General features: G+C 38.8%; 1 protein-coding gene across 5 annotated transcripts in view; it reads left to right on the forward strand.

Annotated features, from left to right (window-relative positions):
- PHACTR1 (phosphatase and actin regulator 1) overlaps window positions 1-19,041 on the forward strand; it is a 258,904-nt gene extending 239,863 nt beyond the window's left edge. For all 5 annotated transcript variants that reach the window (XM_060682103.2, XM_060682105.2, XM_060682106.2 and 2 more), the window contains 5 exons: window positions 3,060-3,115; window positions 6,343-6,404; window positions 12,357-12,497; window positions 13,013-13,089; window positions 14,832-19,041. In XM_060682103.2, coding sequence (XP_060538086.1) covers window positions 3,060-3,115; window positions 6,343-6,404; window positions 12,357-12,497; window positions 13,013-13,089; window positions 14,832-14,847 — 352 coding nt within the window. In that variant the 3' untranslated portion in view covers window positions 14,848-19,041. The remainder of the gene's footprint in view (window positions 1-3,059; window positions 3,116-6,342; window positions 6,405-12,356; window positions 12,498-13,012; window positions 13,090-14,831) is intronic.
- Window positions 19,042-19,395: the final 354 nt, after the last annotated feature.

Raw genomic sequence — 19,395 nt, forward strand, 5'->3', positions numbered from 1 at the left:
ATTCTAGTGTCCAAAGTTGGAGGATTTTTGTTTTTTGATATCTACCTCCTCCTTCTTTTTGCATTCTCATTCTCCAAAGTTTATACTTCTTACTTCAAAAGAATCTCAAACTCTTCTTTAATATATTGCAATCATTCATTCAAAGCTTTTTTCATAGAGAATTAGAGTTGGCATAGTAAGCTATCTGGGCTCGGTAAGAATATCAGAAAATAAATGCTCACTAGAGCTCTTAGCAGAGTCAACTTTAAAATTATAGCCTTTTGAGAAGGTTGAAATGCTAAGTGTTATTGAAAATTTAATAATTTTGCATTAGAAATGCAACATTCTGAAGAAAGTCCCTGAAGTCTTTAAACAGCCAGCTGATTAAATTAACTATATTCATTCCAGTAGGAACAATAACATTTTGAACCTATGACTCCTTGGACAATAATCATACCCATCTGCTTTCAACTAGGATTCTCCATTTTCATAAGAAAACTGATCTAGATGTTTTTGAAGAATGTTTTCTATTGCTTTAAACTCAGAAGAAAGCATTAGTAGAGAGGTTTTAAAAAAGGCTAAAGGAATCCCTGCAGATTTTAGTCCACTAGTCGTTGCTGATTATAGGGAGTGGTGCTCATTTCCGTTTCAAGGCCATTAAGCCAGCACTGTCCAAAGACATTTCCGCTGTCATGGGGCCAGCATGACGTCACGGAATGCTGTTACCTTCCCATCAAAGTGGTATCTATTTATCTACTTGCATTTGCATGCTTTCAAATTGCTAGGTTGGCAGGAGCTAGGGTAAGGACAGGAGCTCATCCTCTGTCTTGGTGCTCAGGTCTCAAACCTGGGCTGCTGGCTTTCCAGCCAACAAGCTCAGCATCTTAACCACTGAGCCACTGAGCCACCCAGTAGAAATGGTGGTAGATGAAAATTAGATCAGTAAAAAACTGATCTTGGAATTGTTATCACAAACAGGAAGCATATTGGATGATAACATTGCACTCTCTGACAAATTGCCAGGCCTGGGATCAATTTATTCTGATTATTAAAATGAGTGATGCCTGAATTAAAACACTGTAATTATCTAATAGTTGTTAAATGTGGATCTTGTTGGAGTATTGTAGAGTGCTGATTTCTAGTTTAAGGAAAAGGAAATAGATGTATAAAAAGGACACTGCAGCAGGGGTGGGTTTCACTTACCTTTCTTACCGCTTCACTCGCGCACGCACCCCGTCTGCACATGCACAGATCACATTTGATGACATCCAGGCGGGTGGGCAAAGTGTCCCACCGCTGCTGCTACCCGTTTGGCCAAATTGGGGCAGACCGGTAGCAACCCACCACTGCACTGCAGTAGTGTTCACACTATATAGTTGAAGAAATTTGTACCTGCATTTGCACAATAGGTGAACTGTGTTTGTTTTAGTCTTGGCTTTTGTTGTCATTGTTAACTAATTGTTTTATTTTTGTGTTTTGTTTTATTTACCTGTGACAGTTTTCACAGTTGAGATCAGAATTTCCATTGCTAAGCAAGGCAGTTGTTAGACGAGTGTCACTCCTGGTTTTATGATCTTTTTTGCCATGGTTTGCCATGGCAAATCACTGTTGTTAAGGGAATCATGTGGTTGTTAAGCAAATCCAACTTTCCCCATTGACTTTGCTTGCCAGAAACCAGCTGGGAAGGTCAGAAATAGCAATCACGTGACCTCAGGAAACTTGCATCTGTTCTAAACGCATGCCAGTTGCCAGGCACTCAAATCATGTGACCGAGGAGATGCTGCAACAGTTGTAAATGTGAAGACTGGTTGTAGGTCCCTTTTTTCAGTGCCATTGAAACATTGAATGATCACTAAACGAATGGTTGTAAATTGATGACTGCCCGTATTGGGCAGATTCAGAAAATAAATTCAGTCAGTAACCTGATTAAAAGTTTGGTTACAACCTGGAGAGAGGAAAAAATGATGCAGAGAAATTGGTTACTAGTCTTGGTTCTCCTGTGCTCATAGTCCAGTAATACCTCTTGGGATCTTTTTCAACTACTGTCTACTATAAACTGCTCACTGTTTCCAATGTCAGGAGGCTGTTTGGTGATTTGTTGTGTTTATTTGTTAGATTTTTCCCCCCCACTCCCTTTGCACCAGAAGCTCAAGATGGCACACTGAGCACTTTTTCCTCCAATAGGAAACAGTCCTGTGAGAGAGGTTGGATTGAGAAAGAATTGAGAAAATTGAGAATTTCCATAGCTAAGGGTAGACTTGAACTTGGATTTCCCAATTCCTAGTCAGCAACTTAATCACTATACCACACAGGTTCCTCATATTTCTGAGCTAGGAAACAAAAACAATCAGATGAGATTCTATTCACAATATATTCCCAGCTATTGAGAATACTTGTTCAATTTTTTCAATTTTGATTTTGGTTTAACAGATTGAAAAGTCCATGTTGAATTGGCAGGTTGAAATCCTTGCACAAGTTGACCACAACTGCTCACAGCAGGCAGCTTTCTACGCTTACTTTAAGGCAGCCACCCATAATCTGATGACCTTCATGCTGGCTGGAGATCATCTCATTTCACCTTCTATCCTCCCTCCAGGTTTTATTCCAGAATCTGAAGACAGGTTTTTAGATGGAAAGCCTGATCTGAGGAACAAAGAAAAAATCCTAATCTTAGCATAGTTACCATGCCTGGAAATTTCCCCGGATTGCTTTGATCTCTCCGTAGTTTGGAGGGTCACACAACAACAACAAAAACGCAGAACTGATGTCACACTCATGGCAGTCAGGAAGCTAGTATAGAAGGAAGGAAATTAAGTAAAAGAAATCTTCCTCATCTAACTTTCCACTGGTTAGCCTGAAGGGGTAATGCCTAATATGACACAATCTGTTTGGTTTCCCCTTGGTTTGCAATAAAGGAAAATTCAAGTGTTATGTTTTACTCAGTAATATTCGTATCTACATAGGAACAATGTCATTTCCTGAGCTCTTGCATTATCTGTTGAAGAGTGACTCTGGCAAATATTGAAGGCTGGAGAAGGTCCTGATATGGTGAAAAAATTGAAATTGAAATTTTTCTACAGGCGGCTGAGCCAGAGACCGACTGCTGAAGAATTAGAGCAGAGGAATATTCTCAAACGTAAGTAGCTTCAAACCTAAATCAAGGAAAAATCATACAGTGTAAGTATGCCCCAGGGTAGAACAGTATTTCTCAACCTTGCCATCTTTTAAAATGTGTGGACTTCAACTCCCAGAATGCTGTCTGGGGAATTCTGAAAATGGGAGTCCACACATCTTAAAGTTTCCAAGTTGAAAAACATGGCTCTAGGGTGGTAGTTCTCAACCTGTGGTCTGCAGAGCCCTGGGGGGCTGCGATGTCTTCACAGGGTGTCCATGAAGGCTTGAAGAAATGTTATGATTTAAATGTTGAGTTAAGTCTTGGGGGGTCCGTGGCCATGGTCTGTGGCCACAAAAGTATTTAAAGGGGGTCATGGTGAAGAAAAGGTTGAGAAGCACTGCTCTAGGAGATCCATCCAGGATGGAGTTTCCATTTTTCCATTCTTACCTGTCTGAGACAGACATACATTATGCTCTTGCACTGTTATTATTACCCAAAAGAGATTGCTTATAAAGAAGACATATTTATGTTTTGGTAGTTTAGACTAAAGTTGAAATGAGAACATACTGAGGTCAGCCCGGGATATTCAACTAAAGGATCACCATTTTCTCTTATTACCAAAATGTCCTATACAGGTTTATTCAGAAATATTTTCCACTGACCTCAGTGTGTTTACATCTAACATACTGTGTATGGATTTCAACCAAAAATCTAATCTAATCTATGCCTGTTGAAAAATGATCCAGTAAAATGCAATGGAGCTAATCCTAGATAAAGACGTGGCCAAATATCTAAGAGTAGTACACAAGTCATTCTTACAGAAATATATAAGTACATTTTCATGCCACATTTTTTTTAAACAGAAAAAAACCCTTATACTAGAGTTTTGGTTATACAACCTGAATTAATGATATTTCATCCTCAGCAAAAAGCCATACTGGCACAAATATATTTGATGTGAAAATAGTTTAAGACACTTAGCCATAAATAATTAAAGAGAGAAAATAGTTTAATTACACTCCTCTTGCTGTAGGACCTGAATCTTAAGCAAAGCAACGTGAACATAAATTCCAGCGAAATGACTGGTATTTTGATGCAATTAATAACTGAATGCTAGTAAGAATGTGTCTCAGCATGCATGCTTTGAGAAGCAAGCCAACTATATATCTGCTTTCACAGTCTTATAAATGCTCTTTTGACAATCACAAGCTGGAGGCCCTTCAGATAGACACACATGCCTTTGTCTTCGCTAGCCCAATGTGTTCTCTATGGGGCTGACTTTGAAAATCACTCAAAATCTTCAGCTGGTCCAGAACACAGAGGCATGAGCAGTGATGGGCATGCCTCAGTATGTCTGTGTGACACCTCTGCTCTGCAAGCTGTACTGACTGCCACTTCTGGGTGCAATTCAAGGTACTTATCATTTACCTCCAAAGCCCTATATGTGTAAGGTCAGTTATTTGACTGACTACTGCTCTCCCATGGTTTCTGCCTGGCCAGAATGTGCCGACAGAGTTGGGGTGCTTCAGGTCCCTTCAATTAAACAATGTCATCTATCAGGATCTGGGAAGCGTGACTTCTCTGTCACAGAGCCTGCCTGTGGAATGAGATCACCTCTAAAAACCATGTGGCTCCAACCTTGTTGGCATTCCAAAAAACCTTGAAAATCTGGCTGTTCTCCCAGATCTTGATTGGTGTGGTCCCTTGCTGGGTGTATCTATTATTTTCGCTTTCTCAATGTATATTGTGCCCAGAGCCATCTTGTTTTGGGATTGTACTGGTTTTTTATGTCACTCTTTGTGAACAGAGTCAATTGGAATTAGGCAAACTAAATAAAATAATAAATAGTCATTTTGAGACAAATTTCAAACCTACAAAAAAATATTTGTAATAGAGATTACAAACAGTGAGATCAAAGATGCATCTTTACATGTCCCAGCTAGTTAAAATTCTTATTATTTCTATTATTATTATTGTTGTTATTATTATTATTATTTCAATTTATATAGCCACCCTTCTCACATACATGACTCTAGTTCTAGTCTCTAGAACTAGAGTCTAGTTCACGGTGGTCTATGGCAGGGGTCCCCAACCTATGGGCCACAGCCCACTAGTGGGCTGTGAGGGGCTTGAAACTGGACCGTAGAAATGGCAGATGAGTGCATGCACACGCATCCCCATTTGTGTGAGCAGTGGGTGAGCGTGTGCACACACGCTCCATTTGTGCTTGCTGGCCACTTGTGCAAATCATCCTCCCCCACCCCCACCCCCCTGGTCTGCAAAGCCAGAAACATTGGGGAACTCTGGTCTATGGAGATTCTCAATCATCCAAGTCATAGCTGTCCCAAAGGTGCTTTTTTCAAAAGGCCACTAGACTTTCTTGTTTTGTTTTGTTTTTCCCTTGAAAATGTTTTGCTTCTCATCCAAGAAGCTTCTTCAGGTTTTGGGTTTTTTTTCAGTTCAAAACTGAAGAAGCTTCTTGGATGAGAAGCCAAATGTTTTCAAGGGGAAACCCCAACCTCCCCCTCCCCCCCCCAGTAAAGTCCAGTTGCCTTTTGGAAAAGCACTTTTGGGGATTAGTTCGTGTTTTTTTGCAGCTCCTTTTCGAGGCTTGATCACTATCCATTCTGTGGTTCTTTCAATAATAAAACATGCCTGCTGCAATCTTTCAGTGGTTATTTGACTACAACAATGTATAACCAAACAGTAGACACCTAAGTGATACATGTGTAATTGCAAATAATAAAATGTTGTCACGATGGGTTGAATAAATATTGTAAACAAAGCAGTATGTTGAAACACATTTCTTATATAGTTGAAATTCATCAGATATGCATGGAAGCTGTGTTATCTTTTTGTATAGTGCCTGCAATATTTTTTAGAGTCTAAAAATTCTAGAAGCACTCCAGAAACTCTTCCCTATTGTTTGCCCCATCACAATTATTCTATACTTTTATCTGTTTTTAATAAATCTTGATAAAAAGTGCAGAGATTAATGATATCTTGGCATTGCACACAATTGCCGTCATATGCATGCTAACATATAACTACTTATTTATTTATTGAAATCATTTATATAGCTACCCATCTTATAACCAATTCTGGGTGGCTCCCAATTAGAGACTAAAGAACTTAAGTATTCTTAAGACGTACAGAAATTTATATCCAAATGAGCAAGGAGCACTAATCACCCTTTGCCATTTTTTAAAAAATGCATGCATATTTAGAATTTTGTCAATCTTTTCTAGCACGGAATGAGCAAGAGGAACAGGAAGAAAAACGAGAAATCAAGAGAAGATTAACCCGCAAGGTAAGAAATTCCTTTGTTTTGTCCTTCGTGGCAACCTTGAAGCTTTGAAGCGGATGTTCTTTACCATATACATCTTTGATGTGTTTGTTTCCTGAAAAGCATATTTTCCAAACACTTTATTCCTTACAAGGAATCCTTCAGGCATTTTCTCTTGGTAATAGCTTTGAAGTCCTAAATGTGGATAGAGAAACCAGCAGAGGAAGCTGTCAAAAAACCATGAGGAATTCAATAAACTGCTTGGAGCTGCAAAAATTGAGGAAAGGTTTTCAAACACTCGAGATGTTGCAAATTACATACTGGGCTTGGTAGATCAATCTCCACGAATACAATTCTCTCTTTTGTTTTTTGTTTTAATACGTTCATGCAATGGTGTGTCCCATAAAATTGTTTTCTTTTAATAGGCATAAAGGATATATTTATTAGATTTTTCTCATTTAGCCAATAGCACACATTTTTTAAAAAAAATGAGAAAGTATATAATAATATATGACAATCATTTTTATTTAAACTCTAGTGGGTGAAAGCCATCAACTTTAACATTTGCATTTACCTCTATAACCAGCCTGTACCACCTCTTCCCTCCCGTTTAGAAAACCAAGCAATAGAAAGAAATCAATTGAAGGCCAGCAAATTTTCTTTGCTTCCCTCATATTGGCTCAAGTCAGCAGGGAATGTTAGAGATAAAGGGATCTTGAGAGTGGTGTGACTAGCCAAAGGATAGAAAGATTAGAAAGATTAGGCAACAATCTTTCATCAATCTTTCAGACGTAGATGTTACATTTGGTTCACTTGTGTTTCTGATAAAAAGGGAATAGAATAGAATAGAATAGAGTTTGTCAAAATAAGGATTCCAGTTTTATTCCTTCTCAGAATAAAGATCCCAGTTTTATTCCTGGTTGTCTTCTCAGAGCCAGATCTGAGCCCTTGCCATCATGTCTTAATCTAAATAGAATGGAGAGGGGTTTTTGCAGTAGATTAAATTATCTGATGACCGATTCTTGCACTGTGCAGATACAACCCAGCAGAAAGTTAGAACAGTACACATATGGCCATAGCACACTGGACTGCCCTTAATGTGCCTTTCTGTGCATAATATTTTCCCTATGAATGTTATTGTATATTGTACTCTGATGTACAAGGAAATAGGACATTAATGAATATCGGTTTGTCAAGTAATAGAAACATTTGAAGTAAATATCTGCTGATATTTACTTGAAAAGTAGCCTTCCTTGGTGTTCATATATAACAGCCAGTCAATAATTCACACAGTACCATTTTGGACTAGGATGTGCCAGTTACAGGCTTGGCTTTGGTAAACCTATTGGTATCTGCATGTCTTTTGGCTCCATGTTTTGCTAGAAAGGCAAGGATGGACAAGAGACGCTCCAAAGCAAATTTTCATGAATTGCCTGGAATGAATATGCAAGGTGTGTCGTTATTGTATGATTTGCAAAGCAGCTGACCCCAAATTGGTCACTCACAACCTGATCTACAATGACATAGTCCTTCCTTGGTCACATTCATTTAATCTATGAAGAATGACTGATATAGCATCTCAAGAGTCTGTCAGAGAGACAGCCATCCACTCATGAAATCCAGTTTTCTGGGCTCCTTTGATATTGTGGAGTCATAATACAGGTAGTCCTCAACTTACAACAGTTCATTTAATGACCATTCAAAGTTAGAACGGCACTGAAAATAGAAACTTACGACCATTTTTCACACTTAACGACCATTGCAGTATCCCCACAGTCACGTGATCAAAATTCGCATGCTTGGCAACTGGTTCATATTTATGATGGTTGCTGTGTCCCGGGCAACTGTGATTACCTTTGGTGACCTTCTGACAAGCAAAGTCAGTGGGGAAGGCAGATTCGATTAACAACAATGTTACTAACTTAACAGCTGCAGTGACTCACTTAACAATTGTGGCAAGAAAGGGCATAAAATGGAGCAAAGTTCACTTAACAAATGTTTCATTTAAGCAACAAAAAAAAAAATTGGGCTTCATTGATGTTGTAAATTGAGAACTACATGTATTCAGTTCAATGTATGTTGAAATATTCCAGATTATTGTTTAGAGCTGTGTCCACCTAATTAATGCTGTGCAGTGAAAGATATTTTAAATAGTCAGTACACCAAATAGGTGGCTGTCTGAATTCATTGGTCATTACTTTAGTGCAGGGGTGTCAAACTCACGGCCCATGGCCCAGATGCGTCACATGCTGGCCCCACCCCTGCCCAATTTAGCAAAGGGGAAAAAGTCCCAATTCGTCACATGATGCCGCCACGACGATGCGAGTTTGACACCCTGCTTTAGTGGAACTGACCTAACTTGTGTTATGTTATTTAAGTATTACCTTCCTTTTATTTTTCAAATGCATACTTTTCTGGCCATAATATTTAATTAGGTGACATGCAAAATTCTTCTTCTTCTTCTTCTTCTTCTTCTTCTTCTTCTTCTTCTTCTTCTTCTTCTTCTTCTTCTTCTTCTTCTTCTTCTTCTTCTTCTTCTTCTTCTCCTCCTCCTCCTCCTCCTCCTCCTCCTCCTCCTCCTCCTTCTTCCCTGTAACCTAAGTCTACTTTTATAGTAGGCTATAGTGGTCTTAAAAGTCTTGCTTCATTTAAATAGCATTCAATAATAAATTCTCAGAAGCGTTGACATTCGGTAATAGCCTCAGAATCCTTAACATATAATCCTTAGTGTATGTTGAAAGTGGGGGGGAAATGGCATTTTAACATGAACAAAGAGCACAAATCCAATTTACCTTTGCATATTTTGTGTTTATAGTCCTATCTTTGATATTTAAAAAAGGCTTTCAGGGGATTTTTGTTTTACTTATTCGGCTTAGGAACAGAATGGAAAATAAATAATCATTGGGTGGTTACCATAGTAGTGGCAACAACAATAATAAAAATGTAGACTTTGATGCAGACAGTTCAAAGTTAGTCAACACTATGAGAAGGAAACCCCTTTGTAACAAGTGAGTTTACAACACCAAGCAAATTTTTGTGTGCTTTTTATTTTATCCTTTGTAGTAGTGCAAAGATTTTTTTTATGTGCATTTTCCCAAAAGGTCAGATTTTCTTTGGGAGTGTAAAACCCAATATTTTCCTGGGGTCAACTTGTGTGTGTGTGTGTGTGTATGTGCGTGCATGTGTGTGTGTGAGAGAGAGAGAGAGTGAAAGAGAGAAAGAGAGAGAAATGAATATGCTTATTCATATGTGTGAGCATATGAATAACCAGTCCATAGTTCTGTGCTTCTCTTCCATGTAACCTTCTATCAAGACATTCTAGAGCACGGGTGTCAAAACGCTGCATCATGTTGCCGTCACATGATGTTTCGCAATGTTTTTCCCCTTTGCAGAGCTGGGGTGGGCGTGGCCTGCGCATGACACATTCTGTCTGCGGGCCGCCAGTTTGACACCCTTGCCTAGAGGGCTCTACCTTTAGATGGAAAACATTTTTATTTGAAAACTTTTTTTATATAACAAGCTTCAGCTTGTGATTTCTCAGTGGGACTAGAATGTCTTGAGTTGCTGAATGACAAATAGATCTAACCCTGCTAGCCCCAGGTTGTAGATCAGTCCAAGGAACGAACTCTATATTAAGATTTAAACTACTTTTGTTAAGATTGGATGCAGTAAGAGCATCTGATTATAGTTTACCGTCTCCCCTTTTATACTAATGTGAATTAGGGAGGTCTGAAACATTTTTTGCATTCCATTGTTTGGACTTAAGCAATGTTTCTCTCCTCATTGCTTTGGCAACGGATCTCCTCTTTCTCCAACAAGGTCATCCTCTTCACTCTACATCAGCTATGCTCAAGAATTCTCAGGCTGGAAGTCACAGTAGTGCACAATCAGCCCAATTCATTCCAGCATTTCCAGACAGCTGCCTTAATTTATCATCAGACTACTCCATCTACTAGCAGTAGATCCATCTGAGGCAGAGGTCAATTCCATATCTCCCCTCTAACCCAATGTGTGTTCCTCCTCCTCTTGGCATATTTTACTTTGAGCCCCTAACATTACTGGAATTGTTGTAAGACTGGTGAGTCTGGTTATAAGACTCACTTGTGGTGTGATGAGCGGTGAACAAATTTAATAAAGACTGCAAACTTGGGTTGTTTTAATACCGCTTTATAATGCCTTGGTAAGGCCACACTTGGAATACTGCATCCAGTTTTGATCGCTACAGTGTAAAAAAGATGTTGAGACTCTAGAAAGAGTGCAGAGGAGAGCAACAAAGATGATTAGGGAATTGGAGGTGAAAACATATGAAGAAGAGTTGCTGGAACTGGGTATGTTTAATCTGATGAAAAGAAGGACTAGGGGTGACATGATGGCAGTGTTTCAATATCTCAGGGGCTGCCACAAAGAAGAGGGAGTCAAGATATTCTCCAAAGCACCTGAGGGCAATACAAGAAGCAATGGATGGAAACTAATCAAGGAGAGAAGCAACCTAGAACTAAGGAGAAATTTCCTGACAGTTAGAACAATTAATCAGGGAACAACTTGCCTCCAGACATTGTGAATGCTCCCACACTGGAAGGTTTTAAGAAGAGATTAGATAACCATTTATCTGAAGTGATGTAGGGTTTCCTGTCTAAGCAGGGGGTGGACTAGAAGACCTCCAAGGACCCTTTCAATTCTGTTATTCTATTCTATTTTCTGCACCCTGTGGGGACATTATGTTTTCCATAGGAAGGCTGTCTCACCTCATTTATAATTTTTCTACTACCTGTGTTCAATATCAGCGTTTCTGATTACAACTCATTACAGCATTTGAAACAAATCGTCTTTCCTCATTTCTTTCTTCATTCCTCCAGAGATTTCCTCTGTTGCTCATGGAACATCCAATATCCTGATGTTGCACCTGCATTCTTTATACTGATTTTCCTTCACTGTCCCTTTCCACATTCAGAAGGGTATCTCTAATAGATGCTTAAACCTGACTCCCTTAACCGAGCCAATCAAAAGGGTGCCTGCAGGCAAGTTTTAACTGCTGTGTTGCAATGACCATGGAGGATACTGTGCTATGTACCAGTATTTACCACTGAGGGTTTTTTTCTTCAAAACCATCCCTTGCACACCAGCAGAAGGTCTGGATAGCCTCATTGTTTTTGATTTGAAATTGTCCCAGGTTTTTCAACCCGTATTGCCTTTTCATCACCAGAGGGAAAAAAGTAAAGATGATTAGCTTTTGGATTGATAACACAAAAAAACATTCCAGCTGAAAGGACTTGGAATCTGGATAAGTCTAAAAGAGGGAAGAAATGCAGAGAATAGTTTTCCTCAGAAAAAGAGGAGTAGAAATTCAGATTATTTTACAAGGGTTTTTAAATCAGGCTATCAACTACATGTGATCCTGGGGCTCATACCCCCTTATTTGATGTTATGACTTCTTGATCCCACTTTGCATGACATACGGTTTTGTCTAATAATTAAACAGCAGATAATAGTTCCCAGGCAATACAGGTAGTCCTTGACTTAAAATCATTTGTTTAGTGACCATATGAAGTTACAACAGCACTGAAAAAAGTGACTGATGACTGGTTTTACACTTATGTCCATTGCAGCATCCCCATGGTCACGTGATCTAAATTCAAACACTGCATTTATGACAGTTGCATTGTTCTGGGGTCATGTGATCACCATTACTAACCTTCCCGGCCAGCTCCTGGCAAGCAAAGTCAATTGGGGGAGGACAGCCAGATTCACTTAACTGTGGCAAAAAGGTCATAAAATGAGGCCCAACTCAATTAACAACTGTCTCATTTAACAATGGAGACTTTGGGCTCCATCATGGTCATAAATCGAGGACTACCGGTAAAATTAACTAGAAAATAAAGCAGCTTTTCTTTTATGGCTCTTTTGTTTAAGACATTTGGAAATGTCTTCTGGAAAGGACATTTTGGATATTCTTTTCCTATTTTGCTCTTCCTACAGCTAAGTCAAAGGCCTACAGTTGAAGAGTTGAGAGAGAGGAAAATTCTCATTCGTTTTAGTGATTACGTAGAAGTGGCAGATGCTCAGGATTATGACAGACGGGCAGATAAACCATGGACCAGGCTAACAGCTGCTGACAAAGTAAGTAGGACAAGCCTCAGAAACAGCCAGGAAGCTAAAGAAGCTTCTGAGATATTTTTGGAGGGAACCAGTAACCAGAGGATGTAGTTAAATTTATTTTCTGTGGAAGTGTACTACAACATCATCCTTGCCAGCTGAAAGTTCATAAGACCTGCCCAAGAGGAGCCAGAATTGTATGGTCTTTTTTTCCTCTCCTTTCTTTTTACCAAGTTTTTTGTTATTCTTAGTTCTAGCTTTTTAGTTAATTTTGTTATCATGCACTTGCATAATAATTCTGGTTGCTTCCATACAAGCCTTTTATTCTTACTACAACATTTCCTCATTTATTGACATGTATAGGAGCGTGGAGGGCATCTCTTCCATCTGAAATGCTCTTCCCTGTGGAAGAGTGACACGTGACAGGAAACTGTCTTCCACAACCTCACCTGAGCAGCAGAGTTTGGCTGTTCCTCATCTAGTTTACTGACATATTTCTTTTCAGCTGGGCTAATCACTTATTCTTTTCTCCCACGCAGGCAGCAATTCGCAAAGAGCTAAATGAATTTAAGAGCACTGAAATGGAAGTTCATGAATTAAGCAGGCATTTAACAAGGTAAGATAATACTATTTTAAGCAAAAGTTCTTAAAAACCACCCAAGCTTGAGGCTATTCCTATATCTTACTTATTTATCTTATTAGTTAGATTTTTTCTCCTGCTCAAAACAGCATAGGTAGTACTTTTTCCTCCAATTTTATTTCCATTTGCAACAACCTCAGAAAAGCTAGGCTGAGAGATGCAGATACAGACAGACTCAGAATCACCCAGGGTGTTGTCAAGGCTGAGGGTAGACTTGAACTTGGGCAATCGGCCCTATTTTAACATTATTATTGTTCAATAATATTCAATATTATTATTAACCAATATTAACATAGTGAATGTTCTCCTAGGCTTCTTTTCTACTTGATATTTTATATGCGGGGAAGAAACATAGCTAAATTCTTGAAGGAATCCATCATTTCAATTTCCAGCGATTGTCAGAATGCCTCAAAGATGCCACTGCTGAATTTTGCTTTTGGACTACTCTTAATAAGCAGAAATAAAAACCTTGCATTTCTCCTTGAAAACAAAGGCATAGATTCCTGATAAGGAGAAGAGAGGGGAAAAGGTGGGGGTTTTGGGGTATCAAAAAAAAATTGGGGATTCTTCTGGAGTCAAAAGAATCTCACTCTGAAAAACGTATTATGTGAAGCAATCCAGAGATATGTAACTAAAAGTGGGATATAAATTATACTTTCAAGAGAAATGCTTCCTATTTACCTAATCTTCAGAACAGTTCCACATCATACTGCACTTCTGAGTTTCCTTTTTCTTGCCTTTTTCTTGTTTCTCATCCGAAACCTCAGATTCTTTTTTCACCTGACAAAAATAACTCCCCAAATCCTTTTACTGTAAATTCATGGTAGGGTTAATGTCCTGCCTTCCAATTCAATGGTCTCTTAGAGCTTGGCATCAGGGGTGAAATTCAGCAGGTTCTGACAGGTTCTGGAGAACCAGTAGCAGAAATTTTGAGTAGTTCGGAGAACCGGCAAATACAATTTCTGGCTGGTCCCAGAGTGGGGTGGGAATGGAGATTTTGCAATATCCTTCCCCCAGGAGTGGGGAGGGAATGGGGATTTTGCAGTATCCTTCCCCTGGAGAGGGGTGGGAATGGAGATTTTGCAGTATCCTTTCCCTGCCACGCCCACCAAGCCACACCACGCCCACCAAGCCATGCCCACAGAACCGGTAGTAAAAAAAATTGAATTCCACCACTGCTTGGCAACCATCAGTTATGTTGGGACTGCTGTCTGGGAGTTGTGGAAGTTACAGCTTCAAGTTATATAGAATGTGTCAGGCTGGGAAATACTATTTTGTGTGTGATATTTACATCAATGCTATCTGTTCTCTCATGTCCTCTATGTAGCTTGCTGAATAAGTAATTACTGGGAGTCAGCCCTGTCTATGGTCTGATAGTTTCATTGTCTGCCATTTTCTGAGGCAAGTACATTGCCACATATTTTACTTAAAGTAGGGGTCTCCAAATTTGGCAACTTTAAGTCTTATGGACTAACTACCAGAATTCCCTAGCCAACATGGCTGGCTGAGGACTTGAAGTTCACAAGTCTTAAAAGTTGTCAAGTTTGGAGACCCTTGACTTAAACACTATAGTAAATAAAGCCCCTTCTTTAAAATTACTAATTACTAAGCCAGTTTTTGTTTGGTTGGTTTTGTCACTTTGATTCTTCTGAGTATGGGTGCTAATGCTGGTAGTAATCTATCTCATTTGTCTGGGCTTTTTTTCTTCACTTTTTTAGGTTTCACAGACCATAGGAACTGAATATGCTGCCATCTTGAGAACGTAATGGAAAAGAACCATAAGTGCTGATGTCATTCATTTCTCTGTTACGTACAGTGGTAAATCTTCTGAACTGCCTTTCTAAAACCTATAAAAACATGCAGGAAACGTGAGTTTTCTCATCCTGGGAATAACTTTCTCATACAATTTGTTGGCACAACATTCAGCAACTGAGGCTATCTTGGCAAGAATCATGCCTGGAGTTGGCACTTATATTTTAAATGCTGCTGTGTGGAGTTCCCAAGCCATTCATTCACATTAGTGGTCTTTGTTTGGAGCCCGTCAGTCCTCTTTCATCTCTGAAGGAAGCTGAGACCCTTGGTATTTGGCACTGACAGAAGCTCTGCTGGACACAGTCACTGTTCTGAAACAACATTTCTACCAAGCATTTCATTCTGTGTGGAGCACCTTAGAACTTGATGGGGTGAACTGGGGAAATAGAATCCACCTCAAAGGATCCATCTCACTTTGACTTTCCAAGCCCCACCACCCCCAGGAAGATCTTCGGCTGACTGGTGGATACTCTTGATTTCTACAGGACCAAGAAGGATTCTTCATCATCCATTTCTCCTCTTCAAATGATTCTTTTGCTGCAATGTTTGGAAGAGTCCGAGATTGAAGAACTTTTCATAGCAAGCTTATTTTCTACAGTGGAACGTGTCATACTGCCTTCTGCCCTGCTGACTATTTCATGTTTCATATGGTCCTGTGTAGCAGTTCGATAGCCTAGCTTGTCCTGGCGTGGCCTGTCAGCTTTACATAGGTTTTTCCAATTCATTAATGTGCAAGACAGAAAAGGCACAAGTTAAAGAGAACCCTAAGGTTGACTTTATGCTGTATGCTTGGATGTTGATTTTTCTTTTCTTCTTTTAACAGGAGGGATTTCTATTCTTCAAAGTGCTTCTTGGTATAACTAAATATGCTGTTGTGAATGGCTGAGTCTTAAATTGAGAACCAAAGCATTTAGCAAAAGGCTAGAGATGTGATATTGTTATTATTTATTATATTTTATATTTTATTTTATTATATTATTTCACGTTTAAGGTATTGGTCTTCTCTTAATAAGTTTATCTTTGCACATTGGAAAGAATTATGAATCCACTGTATCAAAACACTTTGGTGATATCTACTAACATCTACATCTAGTTCAGATTAAACATATCTGATTATGCCTTTTAGGTAGAAACTTTGCCATCTTGAACTTTTTGGCCATCCATACAAATCACTATAGATATGACAGCTTTAATTCTCAGACCTTCGCTGGTATAAGACTATAATCTGGGATCCAAATGTGGTTGTACTTAGAGGAGACCCGTTATAGTGAATAGAGTTTAAATAGACAATAACTTAAGTACTATTGATTTCAGTGGGTCTCCTCTAAGGTGATGGCTACTTAAATTCAGGTGATTTTAGTGGGCTTCATCTATTTAGGATTAAATCATGAGTGGTTGATAAATTTTCTTTTAGAAAACATGTATATGGAAGCACATTTTAATGGGTGACTGCAATGATTCAGGTTCTTCTCTAAACTAAAACCTGAGTCACTGCAGTGCCCATTACAATCCTGAGTTCCAATGAATAGGTGATTAAACTAGACTAAGAAAATCCATTTTTTCTTATACAGTTTAGTTTTGTCTAGTTATGTTACTCTGGGCATAAGAAAAAAAGGAGATGAAGTAAGAGTACTTTGTTTTTAGATAAAAGTACATGTATTTTTTTTACTTAAAAAATGCAAAAAAAAAAAAAAAGATTACGACACCACTAGTGGTCAGCAGATGAAGTAGGTGGGCTTGTAGCTGGGTGAATTGCTAGGACTGTGGAGATGGGAGGGTAGTGAAAATGTTAATTAATTTGCCTGGTTTGCACAGAGCAAATCTATGGCAAATAAACTGTTTTTCATACCTTGAAAACTGTCATTTTAACATAGCCAGTTTTCATTTGTCATAGTTTCATAGCGTTATGAAATAATGGAGACCTGCTTGCCCACCATACCAGCCTTTCAGTCCACCAACCCTTGGGTGAAGCTCCTCCCCATTGTTCAAAGACTTATTCTTCCCACCACCACGGATTATCTTTTTTTCTTTCTTCCTTTTTGAGAAGAATTAATAGGTTACAGAACTGATCCTCTCCGCACATCTGAATTTCCAGATGACTTTAACTCCACTTTGCTCACAATCCAGGTAGTTCCTGTCTCCTGCCTCTTTACCTATGAAGAGTAAAAGACCAGGACCACACATGAAGGTTCGATTGAACTGCTAAAAGCCCATGCACAAGAATCTTCTCAGCTAATGGTCAGCACTTGTTTAGAGTTAGATAAGGGTCAATGACACTCAACGGAGGATTGGACTTAGTTCATTTGAACTATGTAGAGATTCTAGGCTGATCCCCCTTTCACTCTGCCCCCAGCTACTGCCATTCCTTCTCTTACATCATCTTCCATAAAAGTGAAAGCATTTTTGTCCATGTTGAAGACACAAGGAATAGTAACTCCTTTATTTATTTATTTTTATGCAGGTAAATGGATGGAATCAAGAAATAGGGCATAACTAATTCATACAATGGAACCATATGGTGTGTAGCTTATCAAAACGGAGGGTTGTTTTGCTTTCTGCATACAAATCTTTTCAGGCTTTTGTGTGCAAAATATTTTATTCCAATCCTTACCATCCATACAAGTTTCAAATCGTTGAATTGGGCAAAACTCTTTGTCCATTTTCAAAAAGTCGAAGTTATCAGCTGAGGTCCCACCAACTCAATGTTTAAATAACTGATTATTCCCTAAAACTCTTTGGTGAAAAATAGCTTATTTTTGAAGATTGAATGGTGTTTGGTCTTTCTAAAGCAGAGTCAGCTGAAACACCAAGTATACCCTACTGCTATGCCAAATTTAACTATTTTCACCACTAAAATCTATGGATATGGGCAACAAGCTATTTTTGTTGCCCTACTCCCATTCGTTTCACCAGGGCTTGAGTAGGGTGTATTTTATTTACAGGGAGACGAGAAGTCTTTTTCCTAGCATATTGAGTTTATTTCTAAGCCTTTGTTGTTCACATGAAGCTCTCACAGGCATCTATTTTCCACTCCTGGGGGAACTATTTTCCCCCCTAATCTTTATGAAAGAATGATTGTAAATCTTGCAAAAGGCACACAGGATTGCAAGTTAGTCCTGCATCCAACTTGATTAGACAGCTTAATTTAATGGTTGCAGGACTAGAAATGAGGATTCCAGTTGCTCTCCAAGTTATTCTGAAACCGGTACATTTCCCAGGCCCTCTTCCCATCAAATGAATGTACATAGTTTTTGTCTTTGTATAGGAGTGAATGTGGTGACAGTCAAGACTGTGATCTTCCAGTATTGTAATTTAACAGATTATGGCTGTATGAAAAAACGATGATAAAATGTAAATATCTAGAGAAAACACTAAAGTGAATCTCTACATCTAGAGTTTCAATTTGTACATACTGAAACTGCATGGTATTTAAATTGTCTTGGATGTATGCAGTTTCTTTAAAAAAACGTTTCAAAGAAAAAAATGTTCTGGTTTTCTTTCTTCTGTCTGTTACATGTTCAGAGACGCTCAGGAATCAAAATTTGTTCTAGGAGCCACCATAAAAAGACCCCACCAATCAATTTGGTCATTGATTTTGGAGATTAAGCAATCCCATTTGCCTTTTTTACATTTTAGGTTTTTTTTCATTGTTTCCAGTTCTTCAGAAATCATAGCTATGGTTTCAATTCACTGGAAAAAAATTGCAGTTAATTATTTTGTCAAATTCTGCCAAGTCTTCTCTTTAAATACTTTCTCTCAGCCCTGGACAGTTATTGATTGAAGAGTGTATCCCTGAATTAATTACACTCCACAAAGCAAGCCGTTCCAGCCTTAATCTTTGTATGCAAAACTGAGTGGTGAGTTTTCCACTAACATTCACATGGTAATATTTGATTTCTGAGCATTGTGGAAAAAAAACTATGAGCTCTTTCTACACTAATCTAAAATAGATTTGTTCAGGTGAAAACCTTTGCAGAACATTAAAGAGAACAGCCTGCCTCTGAAGAAAGATTTGAATTTCACTAGTCTGGCACCTTATTTTTAAATAGCAATTCACGCTTGAAACAGTGAGGACTCTTGCACTGCTGTGGAAGAAAATAAAATTTGAAGACGGGATCAAGCCATTATCAGAAGTCATTTGTTGCTCTCACTGTCAATGTTACCTTAATCATAAAGTAATCTGCATTTTAAGCATAAGAATGGAAAGGCAATACATTTTATTTTCTATAATAAAAATAAATCCACTCTATTATGAATTGCTGATGGCTGCAGGTTCTAAAACCTCTTCCAGAGGATCTGTGGAGGTGCAGTAGTTAGATGCAGTATTGCAGGCTAACTGCCCATTGCCAGGAGTTCGATCCCGACTGACTCAAGGTTGACTCAACCTTCCATTCTTCCAAGGTCGGTAAAATGAGGACCCAGATTGTTGGGGGCCATATGCTGACTCTGTAAACCGCTTAGACAGGGCTG

This window comes from Pantherophis guttatus, chromosome 3 (genome assembly GCF_059756535.1).
Source record: "Pantherophis guttatus breed Tessera chromosome 3, ASM5975653v1, whole genome shotgun sequence".
Lineage (NCBI taxonomy): Eukaryota > Metazoa > Chordata > Lepidosauria > Squamata > Colubridae > Pantherophis > Pantherophis guttatus.